Here is a 17,279-nt window from a genome sequence, read left to right as displayed (position 1 = left end):
TTCATAATCCAAAAATTTTCGTCTATTCTTCATAGTTCGGGTGCTATGGCGATTTCAACAATTTAATTGTTAATAATAACTAATGCCAATGCCTAAAACTAATTGAAGATTATTTACCGGACGTTCAGTGATCATGTTTCACTGTTTAAAACAAGAATTACGAATTAGAACGCGAGTGGCCGGTAGACGTCTGAAAATCAACTGTGTCCCGTACCTCTAGAACTCTTCTTTCTCTCTGTACTGAGCCCAGTCTGAGCTCAATTGATCAATCAATTCCTGCGTTGTTAATATTTTAAATAAAAAACTGTCTGAAGGGTCCATTTTGCCCCACCATCGTCTACCATGCATTTTACTTTGCATATTATTTATGTTCGCTGAATCAAGCTGCTATAGGTTTTGAATTGTCAATATCGTTGTCTGTATTTTTTCTCTTAACATGAAAATCGCAACTATTATATTTCGTACAAACGCCACAATTTTTGATAAACCCACGAAAAACATTGCGACGTTATCGCGACATTAATTCTCGTATAAAGTTTTATGTTTATATAGTTTTTAATAATTATTCAAGAGAGGAAGGAATTCAGCGTAAAAAACGATGATTGAACGCTGATACTTTTATCATTTTGAATTTGAAAAACGATATGGTGTGTACAGTAATGCACCCTCAAAGTATGTAAATATCAAGTGCATATATATAAATATGAATATATATACATACCGATAATCTGAAGCGTAAGCGTTATCACTATATTTAATGTTAATTAGTGTAGAATTTACGTATACTGTAGAATAGTGAAGAATACCAATTCTAATAAATGATAATACAATGTGAGCCGTAAAGATTAGAATGTGTTGTGCTACGAGATGTGACAAATTTGGCTCAACAACTTTCCCATGTTTTTATTTAATAATACTATGGAAAAATCACAATGAAATTTGTGAAATACACCCACCTCTCCTTTGCTCCCTATTTTTTCAACAAAAAAATTCTCTATATTTTATATTTACTTGTAAATGCCCGATATGCTTAGTTGATAATAAATGGTACATGTTGAATATAAAATAACTGAAATTAAAAAAATTAAGAATCTTTGATAAACTAAACGTAATTTTTCTTGCCTACAGTAGTTGTCCCTCGACACAGTGAAGTAACGAAGTAATTGAACAAAGTGATCTGCGATAATCATAACGATCAAACTATTGGCAAGAGATGATTAAATATGGGTACAAATTATCGTTGAGAGCTTTGAGGCATCACTTAGAAATTTTAAGATAACGAATCCACGACAGAAACAGTAAGAAAACAGAATACAATGCGGTAGATAAATTAAATTGACGTTAATTTCGAATGACATCCGGATTTTTGCGGTGTGACAGAGAAAATAACGTTATTTACTGTCAATAAGTAAATTGATATGTTTCAAGTTTAACCACGACCATCCGAATGTTCGCAGATAAGTGTAGACGTAGAGGAAATGTGGTCGTATGAGTAATGCTTGCCACAATGTGGCTATTTACCCAGTGTACAATGATCGTAAACAAATATAATTGGATCAATGTAAATGTGTAAATATAGAGTCCCGTTGGGATTTTCTGCGAGTATTAATGCAGTAAAGTGTAAAAAAATTATCACTAAATTTAATATAATTGAAAATTAAACACCAGTAAATCTGATTCTTGTAAAAATGATTACACAAAGTAATAAAATTTTCTCAATCAAAATATACATTTGCTCGACGACTGGAATTTAATACAGAACACGAGGAAAATTAGCTCACTATTCCAATAGCTGAGGGGAAATTGGACGAGTGTGAGAGGTACAAAAATATTGATGAGGGGATGAACAACGATGGAAAGTTATGAGAGCTCGTCTTGACTATGAATACAAACAATGTACAAAATATTAATTGCTAATGATATAGAGTATAATTTGATAGATCAGATGAAATCATTACTGAATATAGAATGTAACTATGGCAACGAAACCTGTACTCTTCACACAGGCACACTGTAAATAATAATCGACATGAAGAGGGGGAGTAATCTTCATGGTAGCATAATAGGCATGGACACAATGCATAATTTCAATGGCTTAACAATTTTTCAATAAAACATATGGTACGTAGAATACATAAAGGCCCTTGGTGCAATGTCTCAAATCCTCCAATATGCTATAGACAATTTTTTTTAAGACAAACAACATGACAAATCTGCTGAAATCACTAACAATTATTAGGTGTAACTGGGGGATAAGCTATTTTATCTGTCTCAACTTGAATATCACAATGAAAACAGTTAATAAGTGAGTAATATCGGCCATAAATCGTTCAAACTCTCACTCAGTAAAACAATTCCGTGCAATTATTTCACTGACTAGTGGAAGGGGCAGAATATGCCTTCTCGAATATTATTTTTCTTACGTCTGCTAACAAAAAAAGCATATTTTTTTATCGTTACTCTGTTTTTCATGGAAAGTGACAACACAATTATGTAAATACACGTTTTCACTTTGTTTTGAATTTAGGTCGTAATTAAAATGAACTAAAGCCAAGTATCAGTATTGCATGTTATGTTGATACTTTAAAGAAAGTATTATTTAGGAAACAAAAATGATGCATAATGACGAGTCATAATGAACGATATTTCATATTTATCTTTTTTATTCCCTCGCTTGAATTCCTACTGAGGTGATCAGTCATATGGCTTATTATACGCGACTGTCTTGTCATCCGGCCGTAGTAATTATCACAATGACTCAATTAAACATTCAGTAAACTGAGTGATCAGCAGAAAACAATATTAATAATAGTTCATTGGTAATTAACAATTCTTGGTGTTGTAAATAGTCGAAAATAATCGTAACAGTTTCGTAAGTATAATTAACATGTGTACTACGGCATGAGACAAATGAAAAAAAATTATACGAGCAGAAGAGACGAAGAAGAAAATGAAATTTTTTTCTTCGGTATTTTCCACTTGTTACGATTTATTTTAATATATATGTGTATGTATAATACGACGACTACGTGAAAAAATTATAGCTAAACTTATATGAAACAACAGGTAAACTTACACATGTGTTATATTGTATGATAACTTTGATTCATAATTGATACTAATTGAAGTGAATATATAAATATAAAACGAGTTCTTCGATTATATTATCGTAAACGCCGTATTACAATTATTGTTCTATGATATAACGTGTAAAGAGCTCATTATTTAGGCGTATGATATGTATATGAAATTTAATAAATCGAAATAAATTTTATGAATTAAAAATTAAACATGTGTTCCATCACTTTTATCTTAATCTTTCCCTTGTAATCTTGTTTCGACGATCCTTGTCGCATGTTGGATTTATAATTACCATGCTACGTAAATAAACAGTGATAAGTCTACGTGATACTGAGGCGGAGGTGAAAATTCTTCCTCATTGTGTGTTATTTGTGGGATTCATTCCTCGCGGAAAATTCCTATCAGTCTCAATTAAAATTAACTGACGTTCGGACAATTTATTGCCCACGTGACAGCGCAACATGACATTCATTTGAGGAGATGACCTGGAAAATATTATTGAATCAAGCATCTAGTGGCTGTAGAGTTTTCGTGGCAAGAAATTGAGTTTGACTCTTCAAGCAAGAATATTCTGATTCTGAATTTGAAAATTTCAGAATGTTATTCTTAAATCGTAGAGAATTTTATTCTTGACTGATGAAAGTTTCATTCTCATATTGAGAATTTTCATATTCTGAGGCCTGGTTGCACCACGCCCAGTTGAGAAAATCCTCAGTTAAGTATGAGAATAAATAAAAATAATCTTCCGATCAATTTTGATTGAAAGATGGCTGAATGAAAGCACGTCAAACTGTGGGATAAACTTGTTCCAGTCGTAAACTTATTCTGACGATTTGTTTGGCCAACAGGGCTTGCTCGTATGAAAAAATTCAATAGAAAAACATAGCTAATTGACTAGCAAATTCTATTGGAATTCTCTAGAACATCTATTGGGATTCTATTAAAATTCTAGGGAACTCTTGTTAAAATTCTATTTGTGTTTTCCGCAGATTTTATTGAATATTTGATAGGACAAAGTCGATAGATTTCAATTTTTCTATACGTATATTCTCTTGCAATTTTTTCTGAGAAAATACTTGCTTTTTTTTATATGAATTTTCCAATTTTTTTTCCACTCAGATCCTGTAATGCAAAACAGAACAAAATATTAAAAACGTAGCAAATCCGTGCCCAAGAATTTTAATAGAAAAAATCTCTGGAGAAAAATTTCAACAGAAAATTCGAAATCTATTGACTTTTTCTCATCAAATATCGAATAAAATCTACGCAAAAAACAAATAGAATTTTAACTAGAATTCCCTAGAATATTAATGAAATCCCCATAGAATTCCTAGAGAATTCCAATAGAATTTTCTAACGACTTCGCCAAGTTTTTCTATTGAATTTTTTCATCCGTGTGGAAGTCTCCTCGTGAGTGAATGATGGATAGAAATATCTCGGAATATTTTTCTTTTCTTCTTTGAAATATTTTTCCATTGGATGGAATATTCCACAGGACAAGTAAACCCCAATCTTTCAATTAAACGTAGGCTTTTTTCGTAATAAGTGACAAACAATAAGTTACAATAAGTTCACTCATTCATGTGACCGCAAGGTCGATTATCTCCTTCACTGTGTCCAAATCACGGTCGGATAACGCATTTAAAACAACTTCCAATTGAAATTATATTCAATGAATAACTCACAGCCATTGGAAGAAATGTAAACATTTCATGAATATATGGAAGATATAAATGGAATGCTAGGAGTTTGACAACGTATTGACCCTTCATTTCTGACCCTTAATTTTGAAGTCTTCATTTCGAGTGCCAAATTTTCATCGCCAAAATTCGAATTGCATTTTTACAATATAGAGAGATATTGTGACCCTTAATTTGACCCTTGTGATTCTTACCTTCTGACCCCCATGACCCTTATTTGGATCCTTAATCTGACCCTTGTGATCCTCTTTTGGATCCTGAATCAGACCCTCATTATAACCCTCGTGACCCTTATTTTGACCCTTAATCTGACATTTGTGATCCTTAATCTGACCCTTGTGACCCTCATTTGGATCCTGAGTCAGACCCTCATTATAACCCTCGTGACCCTTATTTTGAACCTGCTGCCCCTTAGTTTTAAATCCTCGGCTTTTGATCCCCATGTTCCTTATTTGGAGCCTTACTCTGCCCCTTGTGACCCTCAATCAGATCTTTGTGACATTTATTTAGACCCTTAATCTGATCCTTGTTACCCTTATTAGGGCCTTTAATCTGACTCCTGTGACCCTGAATCTTGCGACCCTTACCATTCATAATCTCGGTTCTTAATCAGATCCATCCAACCCTTGTTCTAGCCCTCGTAACGTTTATTATGACCCTTATGGCCCTTATTCTGACCCTCTTGACCCTTAATTTCGAGTAACAAATTTTCATCACTCGAAGTCAATTTGAATTTTCCTACTATAAAGAGATAATAATTATCATAAAATCCCTGTGAGACGATCATTTCAAACAATACATCATCCTGCAAAACCCTAAGGGCCCCTAATCCAAAATGAGGCTCGGCATTTAAACGTACCCGTGGCTTTCGAAACCGCCGGGATGCGGTTGTCACGGCCGATCGGCTTATCAGGGAGCCCTGCACATGTGTGAGTGATATCTATTCCCTTATATACGGGCGTACAATCCGAACGTGTAATAAACGAGGCGTTAGGCATGTGCAGACTTCAAACCGTGAAATCGTGGCAGTCATAGAGCCACCACCACTCGACAAGACAACACCTCAAATATCTTGGAAAACCAGCTGGATTGAGCACTCTAAAATACAACCACCACACAACTGCGAGTGGACACGCAAGCGCTGGGGGTTCAACACTTTCACACGCACACACACACACCGAGTGATACACACACGCCACGATGTCTTCTTTACCTTCTCAGACTCAGCTGGACGAAACAGCTGTAGAGAATTTTCGAGAGTATCTGCGTATACCCTCGGTCCAGCCAGATGTTAATTACGGTGAGTCCATTAAAATCATTTAATTGAAGGTGTTTTGGTCTCGTGAGCCGTGAAATGTGTCCATTTCCACCGATTTCTTGTGATAAATCCGCTGATGGAGATGTGAAATAAAGCCTGCTTGCTCGGGGTGCGTTATAAATAGTGAAATGACCCTAATCGGCCGTTCTATTGGAGAATAGAGGCTCGTTTAGACGATTATTACACGTTTCCTTTTTCCAGTAATTGAAGCTCAATTTGCTGAATGGGTTCATACGGTTTTTATGGCTTTTCGTGATTATTTCAGAGGGGAAATGCTTCAGAAAATCTTGATGCTCTTTTTCTTTTGTGAATGAGGAATTGGGGATTTCTTGATTAGTTTGTCATTCTTATCTAGAGTCATAAGTCACGCTGAGAGAAATTAGTGCCGAGAGATAAGGGTCGTAAAACAGGTTGATCGAGGGGATAGCGTCTGTCACTCGAGAGACGCTACGTCGTGCCATACTTGCATAGCCCCGCCCCATTCGGTTATTTAGATTTATTGGGGCTCAATGGAAAATTGATCGTATGATGTTTGTTGGACGAATCAATTACTCGGGTTTTGAGGGCTTTAGCAGTTTTAATGATGAGGTTCAGGCGTTTATTTTTGATGTGGTGGATTCTCAGATGATTGCGTGGCGTTCCTACGCCGACAGGCAGAGTCCCTGGGCCTGCCCCTCAGAGTGTATGAGCATTACAAGAAGAAACCAATCGTCGTGATCACTTGGGCAGGAACTGATCCTGCAGCGGCGGCTATTCTTCTGAACAGCCATATGGATGTTGTTCCAGTTTATGCTGTGAGTTTTGGAGATATTAAAATGACTTTTGGGGGTATCTTGGAGGTGGTTGTTGAAGGGATTAAGTCGGGGATTCGAGACGCTTATTTGTGGGCAGATTATTTGGAAGAGAGTCGAGAATGCAGAATTTGTGAGAGGGGCACGCACGAACAAATTTAATAGAAAAACCTATCGAATTCGTTAGAAAATTCTATTGACTTTCTATTAAACTTTCTATTAGCTTTTGGCTGATTCTATTGACATGTTCAGTAGAAAAAATTCAATAGAAAAAGTCAACAGAATTCGATTTTTCTATATAACTTATTTCTCTTTCTCTTTTCATATATTTTCTATAGAATTTGCTCGACTCAAATTTTCTAAGTATTTTTCATTCTATTTTTCTTTTCTTCTTATCAAGAAAATCATGCGAAAACCCTGAAAAATTTGAGCCGAGGAAATTCTATAGAAAATATCTCAATAGAATAAGTTATATAGAAAAATTGTATTCTATTGACTTTTTCTAAGAGTTTGTGAGATATTAAAATGACTTTTGGGGGTATTTTGGAAGCGGTTGTTGAAGGGATTAAGTCGGGGATTCTAGACGCTTATTTGTGGGCAGATTATTTGGAAGAGAGTCGAGAATGCAGAATTTGTGAGAGGGACACGCACGAACAAATTTAATAGAAAAACCTATCGAATTCGTTAGAAAATTCTATTGACTTTCTATTAAACTTTCTATTAGCTTTTGGCTGATTCTATTGACATGTTCAGTAGAAAAAATTCAATAGAAAAAGTCAACAGAATTCGATTTTTCTATATAACTTATTTCTCTTTCTCTTTTCATATATTTTCTATAGAATTTGCTCGACTCAAATTTTCTAAGTATTTTTCATTCTATTTTTCTTTTCTTCTTATCAAGAAAATCATGCGAAAACCCTGAAAAATTTGAGCCGAGGAAATTCTATAGAAAATATCTCAATAGAATAAGTTATATAGAAAAATTGTATTCTATTGACTTTTTCTAAGAGTTTGTGAGATATTAAAATGACTTTTGGGGGTATTTTGGAAGCGGTTGTTGAAGGGATTAAGTCGGGGATTCTAGACGCTTATTTGTGGGCAGATTATTTGGAAGAGAGTCGAGAATGCAGAATTTGTGAGAGGGACACGCACGAACAAATTTAATAGAAAAACCTATCGAATTCGTTAGAAAATTCTCTTGAACTTCTATTAAACTTTATATTAGTTTTTGGCTGATTCTATTGACATGTTCAATAGAAAAACTCAACAGAATTCGATTTTTCTATATAACTTATTCTTTTCACATATTTTCTATAGAATTTGTTCGACTCAAATTTTCTAAATTTTTTTACATTCTATTTTTCTTATCTTCTCATCACGAAAATCAGGCGAAAAAACTTGGAAAATTTGAGCCGAGGAAATTCTATAGAAAATATCTCAATAGAATAAGTTATATAGAAAAATTGTATTCTATTGACTTTTTCTAAGAGTTTGTGAGATATTAAAATGACTTTTGGGGGTATTTTGGAAGTGGTTGTTGAAGGGATTAAGTCGGGGATTCTAGACGCTTATTTGTGGGCAGATTATTTGGAAGAGAGTCGAGAATGCAGAATTTGTGAGAGGGACACGCACGAAAAAATTTAATAGAAAAACCTATCGAATTCGTTAGAAAATTCTCTTGAACTTCTATTAAACTTTCTATTAGTTTTTGGCTGATTCTATTGACATGTTCAATAGAAAAAGTTCACAGAATTCGATTTTTCTATATAACCTATTCTTTTCACATATTTTCTATAGAATTTGTTCGTCTCAAATTTTCTAAGTTTTTTTTCATTCTATTTTTCTTTTCTTCTCATCAAGAAAATCAAACGAAAAAACTTAGAAAATTTGAGCCGAGGAAATTCTACAGAAAATATCTCAATAGAATAAGTTATATAGAAAAATTGTATTCTATTGACTTTTTCTAAGAGTTTGTGAGATATTAAAATGACTTTTGGGGGTATTTTGGAAGTGGTTGTTGAAGGGATTAAGTCGGGGATTCTAGACGCTTATTTGTGGGCAGATTATTTGGAAGAGAGTCGAGAATGCAGAATTTGTGAGAAGGACACGCACGAAAAAATTTAATAGAAAAACCTATCGAATTCGTTAGAAAATTCTCTTGAACTTCTATTAAACTTTCTATTAGTTTTTGGCTGATTCTATTGACATGTTCAATAGAAAAAGTTCACAGAATTCGATTTTTCTATATAACCTATTCTTTTCACATATTTTCTATAGAATTTGTTCGTCTCAAATTTTCTAAGTTTTTTTTCATTCTATTTTTCTTTTCTTCTCATCAAGAAAATCAAACGAAAAAACTTAGAAAATTTGAGCCGAGGAAATTCTACAGAAAATATCTCAATAGAATAAGTTATATAGAAAAATTGTATTCTATTGACTTTTTCTACTGAATATTTTCTATTGAAAATTAAATTTTTTCGTCCGTGGAAGTCTGAGAATGCAGAATTTGTGAGAGGGGATGAGGGAATTTGAGTTCGAATCACTTTTTCGTAAATATTTTAGGATTGTATGGAGACACCGAGTTTTCCATGAGCTTCTTTGTGTCGTGGAACACTGAGAAAAAATTACTTTTGCCAAGGAATTATTTTCTTGGGAAAAGAATTCAGTAGCGAAGTCGTCAATCGGTTTAACTCGATTTTGAATATTAGCCAGTTTTCAATGAATATGGAAATGAACAAATCGAACTTTCTTTTCATCATTTTCACGATAAAATTAATCATGACATAAAAACAATAATTTTTCCGAAAAATTGTAAGAATTTCCGATCAAGTCTATATTCCAGGATTCTTTAATGAATTGTAGTGCTTCATCATTCGAATTGAAAAATGATTACTCAAGGGATTAATTGAATTTCATTCTGCAGGACAAATGGTCCCACCCCCCATTCGACGCCTACATGGACAATTCGAACTTTCTTTTCATGATTTTCACGATAAAATTAATCATGACATAAAAACAATAATTTTTCCGAAAAATTGTGAGAATTTCCGATCAAGTCTATATTTCAGGATTTTTTAATGAATTGTAGTGCCTCATCATTTATTTGAATTGAAAAATTATCAATCAAGGGATTAATTGAATTTCACTCTGCAGGACAAATGGTCCCACCCCCCATTCGACGCCTACATGGACGAGAAGGGAGACATATATGCTCGTGGTGCCCAAGACATGAAGTGCGTGGGGATTCAATACCTCGAGGCAGTGAGACGACTGAAGCAGAACGGTCAGAGGTTCAAGAGAACAATCCACATGTCATTCGTGCCTGACGAGGAGATCGGCGGTGTCCTGGGGATGAAGAAGTTCGTCCACACAGATGACTTCAAAGCCCTGAACGTTGGATTCGCCCTGGACGAGGGCTGTGCATCGCCCACCGAGACATTCTACATGTTCAATGGTGAAAGATCGATTTGGCACGTGTGGGTTCATTGTCGTGGCCAACCCGGACATGGCTCTTTGTTATTACCAAACACTGCTGGTCAGAAGATACGTGTTATCATCGATCGATTTATGGACTTGAGAGCTCAAGAGGCTGCCAAACTCAAGGTGGAGACCCTACCTGGCGACGTATTGTCCATCAATCTCAATCAGCTGAAGGTAAATATCGATCTGATCATTATCGACTGAATATCATCGAGTGCCAGCTTTACACTTGTAGTCGTTAATGAGGTGGTGAAATCGGAAATAAGCCGACGTTTTAACTCCAAGATGGGTTTTTAAAAGGCATCTTTGAATGTTAAAAGAGGTAGGGAATTTGCCCCAGAATTTTTTAGCAGAGGGAAACGAGCAAAATTCTTAAGGATACCCATGTCCCTACAATTTAATTTTTTCATCGTCGAAGAAAATTCTTCAATTTTTTAAATTGATTGGGGAATATGTGAAACCAATATTTCTGATGATTAAGAAAAATATTTCTTCTTATACACGGGCTCTTGAGGACTTTATTTTCAAATTGATGATTGAACTGCTGGAAGATTCCAAGAATAAAAATAAAAATAGAGGCCAATGTGAAGGAATATACTGAATGCGATGCCCTAGGAAAATCTTGGGGTACCCAGGCAAATTTGAAACTTCGTGTTCCATATAGCCACAAGCTAACACCTGAATTCAGTGCACATTCTCTATTTTATTTCTGAATAATCAATTGGGGTTGGTTCAGTAAAATTTTTATCAAAATGAGGAAGATAACTCTCCCTATCTAATTTATTCAGAACACTGAACCAATTAATGAATTGAGTCCAGCCCAAGCTCATCGCACCGTACTTTGCATAACATAGAAATGATCCCATTTTATCAACAATTGAATGAGTTATTAACATTCTAGAAGAAAATGAAAAGTGATTGTTTCACAGTATCTTGTCTATATACAAAATTTATACTATCCTCCTTCGTTTTCAAGATCATGAACCGAATGTGAATATTGAGCAAAAACTGTTTCAAAAGTTTGCCTAGAATTCCCGGTAAATTTTTTGAAAATTTTCAGCAAGTTATCGTATTATCGGAAGTTTAAGAAATTTCGTAATTGAAAATTATTGAAAAAATCAATGGAAATTCTAAATTTCAATTGTATTACTCCATAAAAATTATTTAAAATCTGAAAAATTAAAGTAAATTTCCATTTTGCTGCTGTCCCAAGCTTTGAAATTTCACGATTTCCTTTCTCTTCAATCGAATTTAATGTCGCTCTTCTGAAAGTGATTACAACTGTCCACGAATTTTCAATTTGTTTCAAACAATTTCGTCTTTATTTTCTTTTTTTTTTTCAACATGTCTGTGCGATAAACATTTCCAATAATCTCTACAGATTGGATGAGCGTAAGTATTCATTCGGAACTCGTTTAATTATTTCTATGACGATAAGAGACACTTGTGATAATACTGTGCAGATTTGTATCATTCCTTGTCTCGCCTCACGATTCACTAAATAGATAAAAAATTGGATCTAAAGATTAAAGCAATACCGTCTGAATTATATTTTGAACAAAAATCGCGTTGAGGATATTCCTCAAATGTTAATGATGTTCAACTCCATAATTACACAAACGAAAAAATTTAATACAAAAACCTATTGAATTCGTTAAAAAATTCTACTGAATTTCTATTGAACTGTTCTATTAGTTTTTAGCCGATTCTATTGAAATGTTCAATAGAAAACATTCAATAGAAAAAGTCAACAGAATTCGATTTTTCTATATAACTTATTCTATTAAGATATTTTCTATAGAATTTCCTCGGCTCAAATTTTCTAAGTTTTTTCGTTTGATTTTCTTGATGAGAAGAAAAGAAAAATAGAATGAAAAAAACTTAGAAAATTTGAGTCGAGAAAATTCTGTAGAAAATATATGAAAAGAATAAGTTATATAGAAAAATCGAATTCTGTTGACTTTTTCTATTGAATGTTTTCTATTGAACATGTCAATAGAATCAGCCAAAAACTAATAGAACGTTTAATAGAAATTCAATAGAATTTTCTAACGAATTCGATAGGTTTTTCTATTAAATTTTTTCGTGCGTGTAATCAATCAACTCAATGATGGATCAGAGTAATTTGGACTGCAATAAAACCAACGCTGGTCAAATTGTCATTTCCGCTTGCACTGACAGAAAAAAAATGAGTTTTATCAAGAGAATTTTTAATGCATCAACAGGGTGGTGTCCAGACAAATGTCATTCCGGAGGAACTAATCGCCGTCTTCGACATGAGAATTCCTCCGACTATTGACCACGAAGAGATGGAGCAGAAGATTCTGGGATGGTGCAAGGAGGCTGGCGAGGGCGTAACAATCACATTCGAGCAGAAAAACCCAAGAATCGAGAGCACCAAGCTGGACGATTCCAATCCTTATTGGCTTGCCTTCAAAAGTTCCTGTGATAAGTTGGGACTGAATCTGATGAATGGAACATTCCCTGGTGGCACTGACAGTCGCTACGTTCGTCAGGTATTTATTTTTTATTCCTCGAATATGTCATTTCGATAGTTAAATATCGAAATTGAAGAATAAATCACTCATTTCGTCTTTTTAATTGTCAATAATTCGAGAGTGGTAGAGTGAAACTCTGATGTTGACGAGTTTACTACTTCAGTTTTAATGAAAAAATTAGGTTTTGATTATTTTCATTGAGTGAAGCTTCAAAAGTGGCGTCCATGACGCAATTTTCGGTCGATTGACTTGAATTTTGTTTTACACAAACAGACTATATGCATAAATATAGCTAAATGAGGTGAAATGAATGTTAATTAGGCCTTTTAGAACAGAATCCATGCGCCGCTCTTTTCAAGTGTATGCGGCTTATCTCTGAAATGCCATTCCTTCGTCCATTTGAGATAGCTTCTCTCTGGTATCCTTTAAGATAGCCCTCTGTGAATACTTCAGGGATAACCCCTAGATGCTCACAAATTTCCTTTCATACTGCCCTTCTTTTTTTGTGTAACTATTTTGCTGATAGTATGACTTTTCTCGCTTTTTCAGCCGCATTTTTCCTTTTCGTTCTTTTTTTTGTACAACATAATGTACACTGAATACAATTTCAATCAATGAATCAGGCTTTTCGAAAATCTTCATTTTTTCAGTTTTTGAAATTGTTCTTTGAAGTATATAGTAAATCCTTGAAGTATAATTTTTTTCAGATTTTTTCATCATTTTTCTTCTTATATTCTGAATAAATGATTAGAAAAATCTGAAAAAAAAGCCTATTTCAACGAGTTATGATGTCGTTGAATATTACTAACTTTTCAAATTCTTTACCTCAACGAATTTTGAGAAAAAAAAACCAAAAACACGGAAAATCAAAATTTTCAAAAACGCTCATTTACCTTCTCTGTCTACATATTGCGTATGTGTGAACCAAAATTTGAGTCAGTCGGTTGAGAATTTCGTCGCGTGTGCACTTTTGAATATTACATTCCTCCAAAGATTCTTTCTGATCCTAAAAAACCCAAAATCTAATTTTTTCTCAATTTATTACATTAACACTAAAGTCATTAGGACTCATTAGCAATATAGACAAAGGCACCAAGGCACCTAGGTCTCCCCATAAAATCAGACCTAATTAACCGAAGTCGCAGCATTTTGTCACGAGATATTGAGCATTCAAGACGATTTATATTGCCAGACCTTTCTCTACTCATTAGAAGTTAGTAGAGTTAATCAAAAATTTATTCGAATTATTAATCGAAATTTTCATGGCAGTTTACAATTTCAAAGGCATCAAAAGTGACAAATTAAGCAAGGGGAATGTCCCAGTGTCTGGCTCTGTCCCAGTAGCTGAAGTTTTTTCGAACATTCAACATAATTCCTGATACCTCGAATTTATTATTTGATACCAAATCTTGAATGTCCATTCAAGGGACCAAATTGACATTTTCAAAGTTAATTTTTTTCCCATTCAAAGTTATGATTTTCTATTTGTATATTCAACTACTGGGCCTAAGCATTTAGTTACTCACCACAACATTCAACTACTGGGACATTCACTTTAATATTCAGTATTCAGTAATTGTGATTTTATTTTGAAAAAAGTAGTGTTGGAAACAATTTCAATTGCTAATTGAACACTGAAGACATTTTTTTACTTCATTTTACTTCAAATTGAGACAATTCGAGATACTGATGACGAGATTCAAATCACTTTTCATATTACTTCAAATTAACGCCAAGATATTGATGAGTTGTGGACGTCCGCATAAAAAGGGACCACTTTCCATATGGAGTTATGTATACTCTAATAATATTGCTGACATTCCGCACGTTTTGAGTCCAAAATGGTCCTCATAGGGTCAAAGAACAATTTAACATTGGTGTAAATTGGAGTTGCTGAGAAAAAACGTGAATATCTCGGAAACTAGGACGTCCACATTTAATTCGGCCCCTTATAAAACAAAATTGGAAATATTTTCTAGTTTGATATTTTCGAAAATTACGTTGACTTTGTTCTTTAGTAGTCCATGTCACCCATTTCCAAAAGCTTCAAATATTATCAATTCCGTATCTATCCACAGGTTGGTATTCCAGCAATCTGTTTCTCACCAATGAACAACACACGAATTAAGCTCCACGATCATGATGAATACCTAAACAAAAACATCTTTTTGCGTGGAATCGAGATATACATGGATATCATTCCAGCCGTTGCAAACGTCTAAGATTTCTCAAACGTCAGTACAAATATCCAAAGAACTGAAAAATAATCACGAAGGAGAAGAAGTTGAAAACAAGAATCCCATTTACCTGAAACTGATTGATCTATAAAAGAATATATGATTGAGTATAATTGTGAGCATGATCTCTAGTACCGAGGAGTGATGGAATTAAAAGTGCAATAATTAGTGCCTTATAAACAAATACAAACAAACCAAGTGAATCAGGAGAGGAGAATCCCTCCAAAAATTGCAATATTTTAATATATTATATATAGAAGGATTAGTTATCACGAATGTTATGATGAATCAGAGTCTATACTGTTAAATAATCAATTAAGAAAAAGGAAGAAATATATTTAAAAAAACAGAATTTTTCAACAACCGGTGTTAAAAGCGAAATGTTAATAACCAAAAGAAAATAAACCAAATAACCAAAAAAAATGAAAAATTCTGAAAAAGTCCACGAAGTCCAGGAGGGGCATTTATCTGAAATCGTTGATCCATAAAAGATTATGAAAAAAATTGTCAACATGATCTCCAACTTCGAGGAGTGGCATTAAAACTGGAATAATTAGTACCTCATAAACAAAAATAAATGAATCACATGGATCCAGAGAGATAAATCTCTCCAAAAATCGCAATGTTTTAATATATTTAATATAAAATCGTTATTTAAGAAAAATGTTGTGATGAACCAGTGTCTATACTGTTGAATAATAATTAAAGAAAAATCTAACGAAAGAAAATTAATCAAAAATCAGTGTTTAAAACAGACTCAATTAATTCCAAGGGAAACAAAAAAATGTTGTTGACCCATGAAACAATATGGGAAAAAATTGTCAGCATGATCTCCAGCATCGAGGAATGATGAGATTAAAAGTGCAATAATCAGTGCCTCATGAATAAACACAAACGAAGCAGATGAATCAAGAGAAGGAGAACCCTCTAAATATGTTTTATATAAATTCGTTATTTATGAAACATTTTATAATGAACCAGAGTCTCTACTGTTGAATAATTATTTTAAAAAAATCTGACGAAAGAAAATTAATCGAAAACCAGTGTTTAAAACAGACTCAATTAATTCAAAGGGAAACGAAAAAAATCCAAGAAATTCGAGAATAGAATTTATACGAACCTGTTGACCCATGAAACAATATGGGAAAAAATTGTCAGCATGATCTCCAGCTTCGAGGAATGATGAGATTAAAAGTGCAATAATCAGTGCCTCATGAATAAACACAAACGAAGCAGATGAATCAAGAGAAGGAGAACCCTCTAAAAATCGCAATATTTTAATATGTTTTATATAAATTCGTTATTTATGAAACATTTTATAATGAACCAGAGTCTCTACTGTTGAATAATCATTAAAGAAAAATCTAACGAAAGAAAATAAATCGAAAACCAGTGTTTAAAACAGACTCAATTAATTCCAAGGGAAACGAAAAAAATCCAAGAAGTTCGAGAATAGAATTTATACGAAACTGTTGACCCATAAAACAATATGGGAAAATTTGTCAGCATGATATCTAGCTTCGAAGAATGATGCGATGAAAAGTGCAATAATCAGTGCCTCATGAATAAACACAAACGAAGCAGATGAATCAAGAGAAGGAGAACCCTCTAAATATGTTTTATATAAATTCGTTATTTATGAAACATTTTATAATAAACCAGAGTCTCTACTGTTGAATAATTATTAAAGAAAAATCTAACGAAAGAAAATAAATCGAAAACCAGTGTTTAAAACAGGCTCAATTAATTCAAAGGGAAACGAAAAAAATCCAAGAAGTTCGAGAATAGAATTTATACGAAACTGTTGTCCCATAAAACGATGTGGGAAAACTTGCCAGCATGATCTCTAGCTCTGAGGAGTGATCGAATTAAAAGTGCAGTAATCAGTGTCTCATAAACAAAAATAAATTAACTAGATGAATCAAGAGAAGGAGAAGCCTCTAAAAATCTAAATATTTTAATGTTTTATATAGAATTGTTATTTACGAGAAATGTTATATTGATCCCGAGTCTACAGTGTAGAAAACTGAAAAAATATATAACAAAAGAAGATTGATCAAAAATTAGTGTTTAAAGCAAAAAATTCACAACCAACAGACTTCTCAAGAAAATTAACGACTGAATTAATTCCGAGGGAAACCCAGAAGTCCATGAACCCAAAATCCTTAAATTAT

General features: G+C 33.5%; 1 protein-coding gene across 1 annotated transcript; it reads left to right on the top strand.

Moving 5' to 3' along the window:
- Positions 1–5,702: 5,702 nt before the first annotated feature.
- Positions 5,703–16,110, top strand: LOC107039965 (aminoacylase-1). The gene is made up of 5 exons (XM_015259845.2): positions 5,703–6,081; positions 6,724–6,893; positions 10,044–10,544; positions 12,596–12,886; positions 14,947–16,110. The coding sequence occupies exons 1-5, from the start codon at positions 5,982–5,984 to the stop codon at positions 15,088–15,090; spliced, it is 1,206 nt and encodes a 401-aa protein (XP_015115331.1). The 5' UTR covers positions 5,703–5,981; the 3' UTR covers positions 15,091–16,110.
- The last annotated feature ends 1,169 nt before the right edge of the window (positions 16,111–17,279 follow it).

This window comes from Diachasma alloeum, unplaced genomic scaffold, assembly GCF_001412515.2.
Source record: "Diachasma alloeum isolate Michigan unplaced genomic scaffold, Dall2.0 Dall_scaffold_00313, whole genome shotgun sequence".
NCBI classification, from domain to species: domain Eukaryota; kingdom Metazoa; phylum Arthropoda; class Insecta; order Hymenoptera; family Braconidae; genus Diachasma; species Diachasma alloeum.
The sequence above is the reverse complement of the archived record's forward strand: the minus strand, read 5'-3'. Positions and strand labels throughout refer to the sequence as shown.